The 15,284-nt window shown below is 38.6% G+C and overlaps 1 protein-coding gene across 1 annotated transcript in view; it reads left to right on the top strand.

Moving 5' to 3' along the window:
* The first annotated feature begins 5,019 nt into the window (after positions 1–5,019).
* arl15a (ADP-ribosylation factor-like 15a) overlaps positions 5,020–15,284 on the top strand; it is a 200,891-nt gene continuing 190,626 nt past the window's right edge. The window contains exon 1 of the mRNA XM_030143030.1: positions 5,020–5,408. Within this exon, the coding sequence (XP_029998890.1) occupies positions 5,397–5,408 (12 nt within the window). The 5' untranslated portion in view covers positions 5,020–5,396. The remainder of the gene's footprint in view (positions 5,409–15,284) is intronic.

The following is a 15,284-nucleotide window of genomic DNA, read 5'->3' as shown; positions in this document are numbered from 1 at the left end:
CTCTTTGTTTTGGTGCAAAAAATAACAGTAAATTATGAAAATATTTATATTCACAAACTATCAAAACAAAACAGATGTGAATTATATGAAAAAATGTAAATTTCTGCAGAAAAATAAGTGAAATTTTGACAATATTATGCCTCAACTTACCATTTATATATGTGTATTACAGATTGGATCTACAAAGGCACAAAAACTTTTAATAACAGGCAGAATATTTTTAAACTTACACTTAATTTTCTGTAGACATTTCAGGTTGTTCATACTTGTTCAGGTTAGTTACGTTTAATTGTTAAAAGATAGTTTGTTGATGTAAATATTTTCATAATTTAATGGGGTTTTTTTGCACTAAAACAAAGAGAAACATTTGGAACTGTCATTATTTATAGGCATAATGTAATATTTAATTGTTTTTCACATTAAACCAAAAAGAAAATTTGGAGTTATTATTTATAATTTATAAAGTAAGATATTATTTTACTGGACATCACAGTTGGGCTGTATGTGGAACCTGAACAAAAAACAGTTCGACACCCTTGACTGTTAATATGTTCAGAGTAATTTTTGTATCTCGTGGGCCAGGCTGGAACTTATAAGAACCCCATTGTTCCTTATTATTTCACTGAAATGTTTAAAAAATGCATCAGGCTCCTTACTGTGAATGACTGTATATCAATTTCTGATATGAAATGTAAAATGTAAATGTCAAATGTAAAGTCCTTTAGCTATGTTTCCCAAACTTAGGTAAAGGACTCAAAATAAGTTAAGAAACTGAGAAATATACAGTATTTAGCAATAATATGATATGGGAATTTTATAAAAAAAAAAAAAAAAGTTCAAATTGCAAGGTTTTTTTTTTTTTTTTTTTTTTTTTTTTTTGCAAGAGTGAGTGAAAACGTAGAGCTATTGCAATCCATACCATATTTCTCTTGTTGATGCAGAGCTGACAAAGCTTTGGGAAACCCAGCCATGTAGGTATGTCCAACCTGTGGGCAGGTGTAACACAGATGGTACTGGTGGTTCACAGATTTATCTGTTTGAAACTGGTTCAAATTTCTCCTGATACTAAATGTGTGTGTTGGAAATATCACTGTGGACAAAGCTGTCTGCTAAATAGGTGTAATGTATCCTAATGGAGCATAAACCACCATTTCAGGACAGAGTAATACACCACTAGAGGTCTCTCCTCTCACATTTGACTACATTGCAGATCAGAGTCACTTTGCTGAATCTGGTTTCATAAAAACCCAAACATCCACCACCAACCAAAGCATCTACTGATGTAACTGTTTAATACCTGTTAATCCACTAAACCTATCAACACATGTCAGTAATTGGTGTAAAATACAGTTATTCATCTTTCATGATCATCAGAAATGACCCATTTGGACTTTCAGAGGCTCCGTAGTTACTGTGGAAACACCGTCATCTTCTACAACATTGATTCACCTGTAAAACCCAGGGAGTTGGATCAGTAACAATGGATGGACACACTTTCTCGTTTAATGGTTTTGTGCGTGTGTGTGTGTGTGTGCGCGCGCGCGCGTTTTATGTTATGTTTTATGTCATGTTTTATATTACATTTTTATGTTTAGTTAATGATTTTTTTTTTTTTGAAAAAGTCAAATTTTCCTAATTTTTCCAGATTTCATCTGATAACCTTTGCATTTACCCTGAGCTTTCATGAACATCTACATGATCAGCAAATTAAATACAGGAAAATACACAATTTTCTGTGGAAAATACAAAAGGGAAGAATAATATTATAATAAATGGTGATAAATCACCTGGGAAAGAAAAAAAAATCCAATCATTTGGAAGTTGTGACAGAATAGTTGTGGATCTTTAAGGGTTAATCATCCCAGCATTGATTCACCAGTAAAACCCATGGAGTTGGATCAATGACAGTGGATGGAGATATTTGTTTTTAGGTTTAGTTATTCATATATTTTGTTGTAATAGTCACTTTTTCCTCAGTTTCCTCTGTTGTAACATAATATCCTATGAATTTACTCCGAGAGTTTTTGAACTGCTACATGATCAGTGAATTAAATGTAGGAAAATATATGATTTTCACTGAAAAATACAAAATGCAGGGGATTATATTGTAACAAATGGTGATGAATTACTTATGAAAGGTTAGATTTAGAGAAAAAATCAATTGGAGGTTGATGCAAAAGTAGTTGTGAGTCTTTAGGGGTTAAATATGATAGAAATTACACACTGGTTTCATGTCTTGTGGACGTTCTCTGTCCCCGTCAGGTCCATGCAGAGGACACTCAGCCCACCTTCCCTTTAACTGTGGACAGGATGAGGTGCTTTGTAGCTCACACCATGAAATATTTAAAAGGAGGCTGATCTCTGGGGAACAAGAATTACTTGAGCATGCAGCTTACGTCACATTAGGAGACTGGTGATTTATGGTGTTCTTCTAATCAGGACAATTTCACATAAGTAGCTCATCTGGACACAGTTTGCTCCCCACTAGATAAATGTTTTTCATTTTGGTCTTTTTGGTAATTTGAGCTATCGTGTGTAACAGTTAAAGACGCTCTTCTGTGCGTACGGCACTGTTGAGTTAATTGCTGAAGTTCAGTCATCTCAGACATGTGTTGTCCTGAAGGATTCCATACAAGTAAATCATTTAAGTTTCACTCTTTTATTGAAAACTGCAACAGACCTTCTGTAGACACAACACTGCACAAACTGGATGTGACTGAACGCAGAAGTGATTTGTTCCTTTATCTGCCTGGTGGTGAGACATGAGATCAAGAGGAGCTGCTCTTTGACTTCTGCTGTTGTCACTCCTATTTCCGGTTGCTCATACTGTATTATGTAATGGATTATGTCAGACTGTTCCAGTTTGTGCTGTTGTACACTTGTAAATATTGTGCAAAGATGCACATCAAGAAATGTGAAGGTTTTAGGTGTTTTGAACTTGAAATCTGGCATTGTGTCCTTGTTCAGTGTGACAAATCAAATGTGTCTGTCATGGATTTAGGGAGCTGTCTACTTATGCAACATAAGGTTTGAAGTTTGATCTTGACATAACATAACAAGACCATAAATCTGTTAATGTATTGTATCTTTGGAGCTGTGAAGTAGTCACGTACCTTGTTTGTGCACTGTACTATTATGAAAACATCACATAAAGTTGAACTCTGCATGTTGTAACTATAGTTTTGGAAATAATTCTGAGACTAGCTGTGACTTTCTGAATAAATTCAAGGTATCAGTCCTTCGTCATGACCTCCTAACATTGTGGACTTATATTAATTGTTTCTCTGTTTTTCAGCATTAGATGTTCATGATTTATTGTTGTTTTGTTTTTTGTATTTAAATACAGCTTTTATCACTATTATTATACTTTTAGCACCATCATTATATTATTATTAATATTATTATATTTGTAAGGCAAACTATTTGTATGTCTTTTGCCAGATATTCGCCTCATACTGCCACATAAAGCCCTAATGGCTCTACAAGTCATAATCATAATAAATGTTGACTTTTGACTACTTTGTCACAGCTGTATAGTAATTATTTTGGCAATGGCTACTGCCACAGTACTGTGGCACAAATATTGGTTTGTCTGTTGCCACAGAGCCAATCAAATGATCTGAATTCTGCACTCTGAATGTTGTCACAGTGGCTGATTTATATTTGTCAAAAACCTGAGGAAATTCCTCATATGAGGAAAACATTCACCATGTTTCGTGTTGTTTGCCTGCATGCTGAAGCTGAAAGTGTGAACAGGTGCACAAACCAGCTTTCTGTAACTGGTCCCCTTGCCTTTTCCTGTCAGCGGATAGGCACATGGCATGTGTGATGCTTATTGCCACAGTACTGTGGCAGCAGGGGGACAGGCTACCATATGATAGGACGAGGGAGCTGATTGGCTCTGTGTTCATAGACAAATGAGAATGTTAGTCCCACAGGACTGTGGACAGAGACACTTCAAATTATTTTTTGCAGTATCTTAGAAAAACTTAAAACTGAGATTTGACCTTTCATAGTTTTTTTTTTTTATTTTTATTTTAGTTGTCTGTAGCTTTGCTTTATTCAGATGTACTTTACATTTGCTTATTCTTTTGAATATTTGTTGTCATTACACCATGCTGCTTTAGTGGTTGTATTTAAACTAATAGTTGATACTATTCAGTAATGCAGTACTACAGGCTGACATGCTCTTGTTATGAGAACTAGACAGTTGAGTTGAGGCTCCTCCTACTGTTTTATAGAGCTGAAAAGATTAAGCGATTAGTCGACTTGAATTAAAAAAAAAAAAAAATTCAATTACAATTTTCCTGAATTGATCCTTAATTTTGCTAAACATTGTTTCCACTGTTGTGTTTCACACTTATTGCACATGACGCCAGGATTAACACACAGCTGGATGTTAGTTCCATGTTCAGATGGTTTAAGTTAGTAAGTTGGATCCAAAAGTGTTGAAGACTGCAGTGTAGATATTGTGATTGTTCATATGACTTATTTACTGTTTATGCTGTTGTTATTTCTACATATAGATTTTTTATATGTCCTTTTGCTGTTATACTTTTTGTGGTTGTTGTTTCCGCTGCTTCTAGAATAAAGGACAAGTCGTCATTTTTCAGACATGTTTTTTTTTCTTTCACCTATTCAGATGATCGTTCAATCGAATTGAAGAAAAAATAATTAATAGATTAATCGATTACAAAAATGTTCGATAGCTGCAGCTCTGTTGTTTTAGGATTTCACTGATGCCCTGTAGTTCCATCACAGTCTACGTGGCTGAGTCCTCGTCTGTTTGCGTCTAAACGACAGTGAACATGTGTTTAATTACAGTAAGGCTAATTACAGTGAACAAACACAACGCGTCCCTCAGTAACTTCCTCCATTAGCATTTCCATTTATCTTCATGAATCTTTGCCGTAAACGCATCTCCACACAGGACTTCAGTGCCGCTGCTCCTCAGAATGAAAATAGCCTCCATGTGTTTGGTCACATGACCACGTTACGTTCAGACAACGACGTGCGTGACGTAGCGCTGTAGGCTTCGCTAGTTTCCTCAACCAAACACTCAACTGATATTGTGTGATAAAAACTGGAAGTGTGCCGGTGGACGAGGGGCTTCTTTTATTGAGGAAAAAGCACACGAACCGAGCGGCCATCGCCGTCAGAACCGAACACAATCTGGGCCGGAGCCGAACTTGTGTTATTAGCGCAGAGGACGGTGGACACAGGCTGCCTGTAAACCCTCCATTAAGGCTGCTGCTTTTTATTTTGCTGTGGCTTTTCGGAAGGCGGGGAATACAAAGCGACGTGTGGTCAAATCCAGAACATTTTGGAGCCGCTGGAGCATAAACAGGAATCCTACAGAACCAGCTGGTGCTGCTGTGACTGGTTAGCGATAGTACATGGATTATCTGGTGAGTAAAAGAGTCCAAACGGGCTGCTTTTGTGGGTCCCCCTGGGCACAGACAGGTCCCAGGGTTGGACTGGATGCCAGGTGGGCTCCGGAACCACTCAGGTGTGTCAGGGTTTGTAATTAGCCCCGGCTGTTGTTTTATGCTAATGTGCAGCTGTAGCCTGTAGCTCAGTAACTTCAGTGTGAACTGGGTCTGAGTGGTTGACCCACACCGTCATGTGTTTATATGTGAAACACGAGAACTAGTCAAGATGTAGCCTCCAGATACTCTGCTTACGAAATATGTAACATAAAGCTATTATTGGTGAATTTAAGGCTGTGCTGTATGCTAGCATCAGCTGCTTATGCTGTCAATAAAACTGAAACTAGTTCTACTGTATTGGGTGTCTGTTACTATACCTGTGTAGACACTACAGCTGTCTGCTTCTCTGTTAATGTGCACTGTTCCTGTAACTTCGAACAGTATAAATAAAGCCCCAGCTGTGTATGAGATATTAGATCCATGCATATTTTTAATACCTGTGGCCAAAATCATTATTAGGATGTAAGCCACTGTACCAGCTTTGGCCTGGGAGATTATGGTTTTTGGTCCTTTGCCCACATTGAAGGGATGGGATGGGTGCTGCTGCTGAAAACAGTGCAACAATAGAGAGGAAGCAGTAACCAAAGGCTTTCCCAGGGAATTTATAAAGCAAGAGGAAAACCAGAGTTCACAGACATTGTGTTGTCATCTTGCAGAAGGTAGTGGTGGGGGGGATGTGTAGTGGCAGTGTGAAATGCAGAGGAACTTGCCCACCCAGTGTTATCAGCTTGTTTATCAGGGGCCTCCCAAGACACAAGACCTAAAAGGAACTTTGAACTCCTGCTTCAGTTCGTCAGTCATGATTTCAAAGTCCTAAACTATCAACCTGGCACCAGGACAGCTATGTTTTAGTGAAACTGACAGTGACAACTGTGGCCTTTGACCTCCGGGTAACAATTCTGATGCAGAACAATACAGGGACTATTGTGGAGCATTCATTGTTTACATAAGTTATTTTGTATTCTCAGATGTTAATGTAAAGCACCAAAGATAAACAGAGGAGGCGCTGTTGAGGAGGAGCTGTTGTAGCAGGACACCGTGGTGGATTTTAAAGTATCTGTTTATGTGTCTCTGCTAGTCGTTGAGTTGATACAGCATTACCAGCTTTTGTTGTAGTAGAGCTAATGCGCCTGCAGCCCAAACACAACTCTCTAATCCGCTGTTGTTGTTGTTGTTACCGGATGGTTACTGTGGTATGGTGTCATCGTTTCCAAAAAGTGGTGTTTTGCCCATCCACACAGCAACACGAGGGTGGTGTTGTGACATTTTTCCGCCCTGGGACTCGTTCTCAAAAAATACCATGTGAGGGCACTGACAACACTGGTGTCATGTGGATGAAAGGCCGAAACGATATTAAACTTTTGCAGATTGACATAATTTTGTTGTTGTGTGGACGGGCTTCTAAATGATGTTGTGGTTTCAGTCCATTTTATCCTCATTGCCCATCAATCCACATTATAACCAACTTCGGCTCATATTTTCCCTGTCTTTCCTACAAATGATGGTGTAAAGTTAGAATGTCCTATCTTTAAGTCAGATGTTTGTTAGCGCTCATCTATCTAAATTAATGATAACTATGCAGAGCTGTGCACCAAAACTTTTATGTATTTAATTTGGACACCTACACTCTTTTAAACCCAGTCAGAATGAGTCCACGGCACATTATTGGGTCACCACCGACCACTCCATAAAACTGGCTCTAAACAACATATCAAAGTTTCCCCCTTGGATTTCACAGGGTTTAGATTCTGTTTGGGTTCTAGTATCTTCCCTGAGTTTGTGTAAGACCTAAGTGCTTGGGTGGTGCAAGAACTTTCACATGCATTTTAGTGAGAGCACGATTAATTGATTTGGCTAATTATTTGCTTTTTCAGGTTCATGTTTATTCAGTCATCATCCGTAATACAGAAAATACCAACAATGCTCATTTTAAATCAACTTACTGTGAATTATGTTGAGACTGATTAGTTTTAGGCCAAAGCTAAATGCTTACATAGGCCTCGTCTACATTCAAATCAACATCAGTTTTAGGCACCAGTCAAAACAGCAGAAATCATTCCTGCTTGTATCCCTTGAAAATATCTTTCCAAACCAGTGTTTTCAAAACCAGTACTGAATTGCAAATCTTAAATTTATGTCATTCCATAATTTAACCCCAATAACAGAAATACATCTTTTTATACATTTAATAGCTTTTTGCACCGTAAACATACAAACACCTCTGAAATCATACCTGCTTTCCCAAATCGAAAAGTCCTTCGAATAGAGTCTGGGAGTGACCGTTGTTTGGCTCCGACCATTATTTGCATAGTTTTGTAATAAAGTAAGTAATTGAATTTCATAAAATGGGGATCAAGAAACAGTGGAGTTGTGTGCACGTAATGATCAGCTTTATGGATGATTCATTTGGCTCGTTTCTGCAGTACAATTATTGGATTAGTTATTGTTTTGGATTAGCTATGATAACCTTATTGTCCTATATTTTCTATAGGACAATATGGTTATCATATTAGCCTCTAAATATCCACTATTGTTGACATCTAATGATTTCACACAGTTTTGGGCAATCACTATCTGTATGAAAAACTGGGGTAGGTAAAAAAAAACAAAAACAAAAAACCCCCCATCATCCACAAAGCTTAGAAAACTTGCTTAAGAAGTTCACTGGAGACCAACTGCAAACATTAGATGTGGGAAAAATCCTTGAGTTAGTTTTGATGCTGTGTATATTGATTTTACATCCATTTCACTTCGCTTGTGGCCAGATTGGCCTGGGTGCTGGGTCTTATAATTGGAGAGAAAACCCTGCATGTATTGTAACCACTGCAATGTCAGTTATGTAGTATGGTCTACTTAAACACGATTAACCTCTGTGTGCACACTGAGAGGAAAACCAGCCCTTTTTCCAAGTTGCATGCTTGAAGGGTTTAGGCTTTTCTGTGATAAACAGTGTTGTGTGGAAGGCACAGCTGTAACTCTGTGGACTGCTGGAGCTGTGTACTTGGCTGTTCTCGGAGGTCAGCCACTCAATAGGCGCTCGGCCTCCTTTCCTGCTGTGCAACACTGGAGATCTGGCACAAAACCTGCAGGCTGCATCTCTCTCACTCTCTCCTATAAATCAATGGGAAGTTGATAAATAATGCTAGTTTTATGTTGTCGTCTGCGTTGCTTAAGGTAAGGTCAGACCTAAAAAGGTTGCTGAAATACACTCAAATAGATGCACAAAGTCATTGCACATTGCTGTAAAACAAGTGCCATTTGAGTTATGACCGTAATACAGAAGTAGTGAAGCCTACGGTGGATTCTGTTTCATCTGGCTGGTGGAGAATGCACAGTGACTGTCTGTACTCCTGCATGGTCAGCATAGTGTTAAGAGAGACCTCACAAACCAGCAGCACCAACACAGGAATTTGGTGCTAGCAATTACAATGATACAGCCTACCTTACCAAACAAGGGCACAGTGACTTGTTGCAGACTAGAACTAAAGCTATTGATTATTTTTGTAATTGTTAATTTATTGATTATTTTCTTAGATTTGACTTAACGATTATTTGAATAGGTGAAAAAATAGTAAAAATGTGAGACAAACATGTCTGAAAATGACAAAAAACTTGTCCTTTATTCCAGAGCCAACTGAAAGAATAACCACAAAAAGTATAAAAGTAAAAGCACATATAAAAATATCTATAGAAATATATATACAACAATAACATACAAATCTACAGATAACATAACTCTCTGTATATACAGGGTGGGGAAGCAAAATTTACAGTAAACATTTAGTTGTTTTTTCTCAGCAGGCACTACGTCAATTGTTTTGAAACCAAACATATATTGATGTCATAATCATACCTAACACTATTATCCATACCTTTTCAGAAACTTTTGCCCATATGAGTAATCAGGAAAGCAAACGTCAAAGAGTGTGTGATTTGCTGAATGCACTCATCACACCAAAGGAGATTTCAATAATAGTTGGAGTGTCCATAAAGACTGTTTATAATGGAAAGAAGAGAATGACTATGAGCAAAACTATTACGAGAAAGTCTGGAAGATACTATTAAAGAAGAATGGGAGAAGTTGTCACCCAAATATTTGAGGAACACTTGCACAAGTTTCAGGAAGCGTGTGAAGGCAGTTATTGAGAAAGAAGGAGGACACATAGAATAAAAACATTTTCTATTATATCAATTTTCTTGTGGCAAATAAATTCTCATGACTTTCAGTAAACTAATTGGTCATACACTGTCTTTCAATCCCTGCCTCAAAATATTGTAAATTTTGCTTCCCCATCCTGTATATGAACACCAAACAAGTCCAGTGGCATCTATAAACAGTCTGTCAGGTCAGTCTTCAACACATTTGGATCCAGCTTACTAACTTCTACCAAATGAACATGGAACTAACATACAAGTGTGTGTTGATCCTGGAGTCATGTGCAAAGTGAAACTGAAACTGCAGATGCTTTACTGTTCCTCTGACTCCTCAGGCCCACTCCACTGCTGTATGGGCCCCAGAGTAAGACAACTAGTGGGATTTTAACCCTTTTAAGATAAGTCATCTTAGATGTGCCTCCCTCCTGCCACTTCACAAGCTGCAGTGCACCAGCCCCTTATGGACTGTCTGACAGGTGCTGTGTGCATCAGAACCTGGGAACACCCTCACCAGGATTCAAACCCTTGACTCTTGCACCAAAGTCAGTCAATATTTATGACAGTCTTTATAGTTTTACTATCACTGTGTTCAAATATAACACATTGGTATGTATAGCCAGTGAGCTTTTGACATGAATTAGTGTCGTAATTCAGAGTGATATTATTTTGTGTTTATGGACGTATGGTACGGTAGGGGGGGCAGCTTGTTTTGCTTGCTAGCAGAGGGTTATAACTCATTCAGAGGACTGACTGATAGGATGTTTTTCAGGTACATGCCAATTACCAAGATACCAAGTTTTATAAGTGTGAGGTGGCTTCATAAGAGCTCTACATTATGTGGGTGAGGCTCTGTAAAGGGCCTTTAACTGTTAAGCACATATCTAATTTTCTGTGAGGCGTGTTCACTGTTTCTAGGCCAAACAGAGGCATTCAACTACTAATGGTCACCAAGTGGTTTTACAGAGCACATATCGATATATGGATTGTTATGTGTTTAGGAGATGGATTAACTGATGTCATTTGCTTGAATTTGGAGTGAAAATGCATAACCTGTGGTGTCAGACTGGTAGCAGAAAACTCCTTTGAAATGCCTTTAGGTTGACTGAAAAGCATTTCAACTAGAGATGCACCAATACCACTTTTTTCCAGACCGAGTACAAGTGCTTACATTTGATTACTTGCCGATGCCGAGTACAGATATGAGTACGAAGTAATCCCATTACAGTTCTTGGTTACTTTTGAAAGTGTGCTTTATGGTCATTGTCATTAGTCTGACTGGAACAAAGTGCTGCTACTGACATTTAAAGGTGGGGTCTGAGATGTTTTCCTGGAGCATTTTTTACTATATTCCTTAAAATTCCCTTCACACCCTGATTACAACTAATTAATTAAATGCTCTAACACAAAAATTAAAAAAATTAGTCACCTGTGGAACGGACAGGACTTAAAAAACACCATCCAATCATTTTGAGTGCCCAATCGAAATGATTGAACTGGTAAGGCTAATGAGCAGGTAATATCTAAAAAACTATACCTTGTCTGAACAAAAGAAAAAGGAGAAGTATGATTGAACGGTGATATGTCTATCAAACTCAACTGCCATTCACCCCTCCCCCCTTCCCCCCTCTTTGCGTACCCTTCTTCGAGCATGACTTGCACGTTCCCAGAGGCTGGAAGCGCCTGTACAGGAAGCGAAGCCAGAACCTGGCTATATTAGTTATATTAGGATGGAAAGTTCACCGGCAAAGTGTTTTGTCACTAACATAAATCAGTAGGAAATGTAACGTTAGTCACATAGGTCTGAACTGGGGCTGTTCTGTAAGAGTGGGAGTGTTAGAGGAAACTGAATGAGGTATGCATGAATATGCGAGCTGGAGGCTCAGCTGGGGCCGTAGTCGGGGTAGGAGCCCGAGGCATACGGGACCGGAGCAGGGGACGGAGCCTCACCCGGTGTTGGAGACGGTTTGGCCGGGCTGGACCGTAGACAGCGTTGGAGCCCAAGCCAGGGACGGAGCAGAGCAGAGCCTCAGCTGGCGAATTGTTGCTGTGCAGCGCAGGTGAACCCTTGGGAACAAGCATTGCGCGTGGCACTACTCTGGATGACGTCTGAAGAAAGGGGTTTGGACTTTTGAATTGAGTATTTTCAAAATGTAACTTGCTCGAACCGTTCTTCTAAGATCTCATACCCCACCTTTAATGCGTTGGAATGAGCGTTGCTCAATCAATCCTCCAGGGGTGCCACTATTAATTAACCATTACTGGACAAATACCACAAAGAAGAGTAAAGTCTTTTGAGAGGAAGAAAGTCAGTAATAACATCAACATGGCGATGACAGAGGAGGTAAAACTAATGTGGATACTAATGTTGATATTGATGAGGGTAGTTGTCATAAATATGTCAGTAGTTTTTCTCTAACTCACACAGTCGCTCTTTGAAAAGGTCTGCTACCTCCACCGTTCCTGGTGGTACTGCTTCTCTGTCTGGGTACGCACAGAGCCTTATATATAAGATAATTTGATGATCTTTATATTGCTCTGGGTACACATCTGCAGGCTCCTGGAAAATGGATAGAATTATGTGTGGAAAGTACACAGAGGATGGACAGAACGCTCCATCCGTATCGGTCTGTGTCTTTGACATAACTTGCAGTCACCGTTACTGCTGTCACCGTCATTTATTTAGAAAAATCTCCACACTGCTGACATTACTCCTCGGCCACGTACCTGCTGCACTATGAGGTAAACGTCACACTGCTGTCAAATGGTGTCGGTGTGTTCGTATGGGAGCACTTTTACAAGTAGGAGTATTAGTACACACACTCAGTATCGGACCGGTACCCGATTCTGGTATCGGTATTGGTGCATCCCTAATTTCAACAATTCTTAGTGTCAGGTTTCATATTCAACTGGAAGGATTTCCAAGAAGAACTTGTGGTAAATAAGTGAATGTTCAGATAGTGTGTGTGTCTGTCAGAGAGGTTTCTTTCATTTATGAGATGAGGTGCTGCACAGAAAAGTTACAAAATCAGAAACTGAATATTGAATCTGGTAATTGTTGATCCCTTGCTGACACTCGTACATGTCATGGTGTTGTGTTTACTATGACTACTTTACTGCATCATTTGCACTCATTTATGGCTGTAGGGAAACCCACAATGTTACAATTAACACAATCGTGATGAGTTTATTTGTCATAGTCACTAATATTCAAAAGAAATACATGGTTTAAACAAACATACATGAAGTTATGTAGCCAGTTTTTATATACTGTATGATTATGTACTATAGCTATTGTTTATAAAGAATATGATCACCACTCTGAACTTAGTGTCACAAATAACTAAACAGGAAGAATTTCAGGAAGACTTTAAAAAAGGAGGATATGAGGAAAATGGACAAGAGGCTTATTTTTACATTCAATCCAAGAAGCTTTCTATTGTTTATTTGTCATTGTCTCTTTACTATGGAATTGCGCATTTTTCCATAATGATGTTAAACAGAATATTTCATGCTCTGTTTAGGCCACATAATAAATGTCTAACATTCGGATGAACTACTGACTGCAGTCATGCAAACTAACAGATGAATAATAGATACTAATAGAGATTTAAGGACCATACAGTCTCTAATAGAGGTTAGGAGACCAACAATAAAACACGGTCCAGTACAAACAATCACTGAAACAACAATGACTGAAAATGTGCCACTGTTATTAAAAACTATGCAGCTCAGCTGGCAGATATATTTTGCCATACATTTTTTTTGTAACTCACTTTTTATTGGTTTTTCTTTCTTTATAAATATTACGTTTATAAACGTTACATTACAAATCTTTCCATTTGAGATCGGGCCTAGGCCAGGACAATAAAACATTCAAACATTTACAATAATACATTGTGGTGTCAGAATACAAAAACCTTAAGTTATCATAGGAATAACCCAGACTGCAGTCAGATCCTCTCAAAGTTATCTGTTCTGCACTTCATGTATTTGTTTTTTTATTTCTCCTGTCTGTTATTGATTTTAAAAATCAGTTGTTCATAGCTGTCTATTTTAGTCATTTCCCCCACCTATTCACTAACAAGTATGGTATTTTTAGTTTTCCAGTGCCTGAGTACTATTCTGGACCATGTGAGAAGGGCCAGTCTACACCATAGGATTTGCTGAGCTGTCAGTCGTTCTCTCCTCATACTAATTCCCAGTATACAAAATGCCACACAAATTTGGTACTAAGCACTTTGTTAATGAATGTTATTATTTTCTCCCATAAGTTTTGGATCAGCTGACATTCATAAAGCATGTGTAGAAATGTTCCTTTACCTCTGTGACATCTCCAACATAGGTCAGAGTCTCGCAATTTCAATCGAGCCATTTTACATGAAGTCCAATAACCTCTATGGATAATTTTGTATGTAATTAGTCTGGTCATTTTGCTATATTTTTAAATTGTCTCTCCCACTTCACAGGGTCCCCTGTCTGTGGGAAAACCTCAACAGTTGTCCCTGTGCCCAAAATCAAAGTTCCTAAGTCACTAAATGACTATAGACCTGTGGCACTGACGTCTCTGGTCATGAAATCCTTTGAAAAAATGGTTTTATCTGCACCTTTGAACACTGTTCAGAACAAACTGGATCCACTCTAGTTTGCATACAGGACAGGCAGAAGGGTTGAAGAGCCCATGGGCACCACTTTAAACTTGGTTTCATCTCATTTGGAGGGTGTAAGACTTGTTTTTATTGATTTTTCATCAGCTTTTAACTGCATTCAGCCACATATTTTAGCAGGAAGACTACAGAGCCATAGCGCTGAACCAGGCCTCATTTGCTGGCTGATGGATTCCCTGACAGACCGATCACAACGTGTGAGGGTCAATAATGTCATGTCTGACATACTTTGTTCTTCCACCAGAGCTCCACAGGGGTGTGTCCTGTCACCTGTTTTATTTATTTTATGCACTAATGAGCGCTGGAGCCTGCATGTAGGGCACCACATCATCAAATTTGCTGGTGATTCAGTTATTGTGTCCCTCCTCACCAGTAATGACCCCGATCATGGCCCTGTGGCTGATGAATTCACCGATCGGTGTAAAGCGTCCTTTCTGGACATAAATGTGTCCAAGACCAAGGAGATGACGGTGGATCTTAGGAAGAATCCCACTGTCATCTCTCCTGTTCTGATCAGTGGTCAGACAATTGAAGCTGTTGAACAGTTTAAATACCTTGGCACCGTCACTGATGACAAACTGTCATTTCAGGACAATGTGGAGGCTGTTTTTAAAAAAGCACATCAACGTGTGTACTTTTATCGGAAGCTTCTGAGTTTTAATGTCGACAGGACTTTTATAAATATTTTTTTTTCTTGTTTTATTGAGTTGGTTTTAACCTCTTCTTTTATCTGCTGGTTTGGTTTACTAAACATCAAAAATAAATATAGGACCAATGGCCCTGTAGCTTACCGGCCAAATTCAAAGCTTTGGGAAATGTATCCAGATACCATTTATTATCACCCAGTTATGTGTATTTATTATATTACAGAAATAGCCCATGTTTTGGTCATATTCCAATCAGATCTGTAAAAAATTCAAATTCCAATTTGATATCATTGATACTTACTGATTTATTGTATCAGTCCACTTCCTAT

This window comes from Sphaeramia orbicularis, chromosome 9, assembly GCF_902148855.1.
Source record: "Sphaeramia orbicularis chromosome 9, fSphaOr1.1, whole genome shotgun sequence".
In the NCBI taxonomy this organism is placed as follows: domain Eukaryota; kingdom Metazoa; phylum Chordata; class Actinopteri; order Kurtiformes; family Apogonidae; genus Sphaeramia; species Sphaeramia orbicularis.
This window is presented reverse-complemented; position numbering and strand designations above follow the sequence as displayed.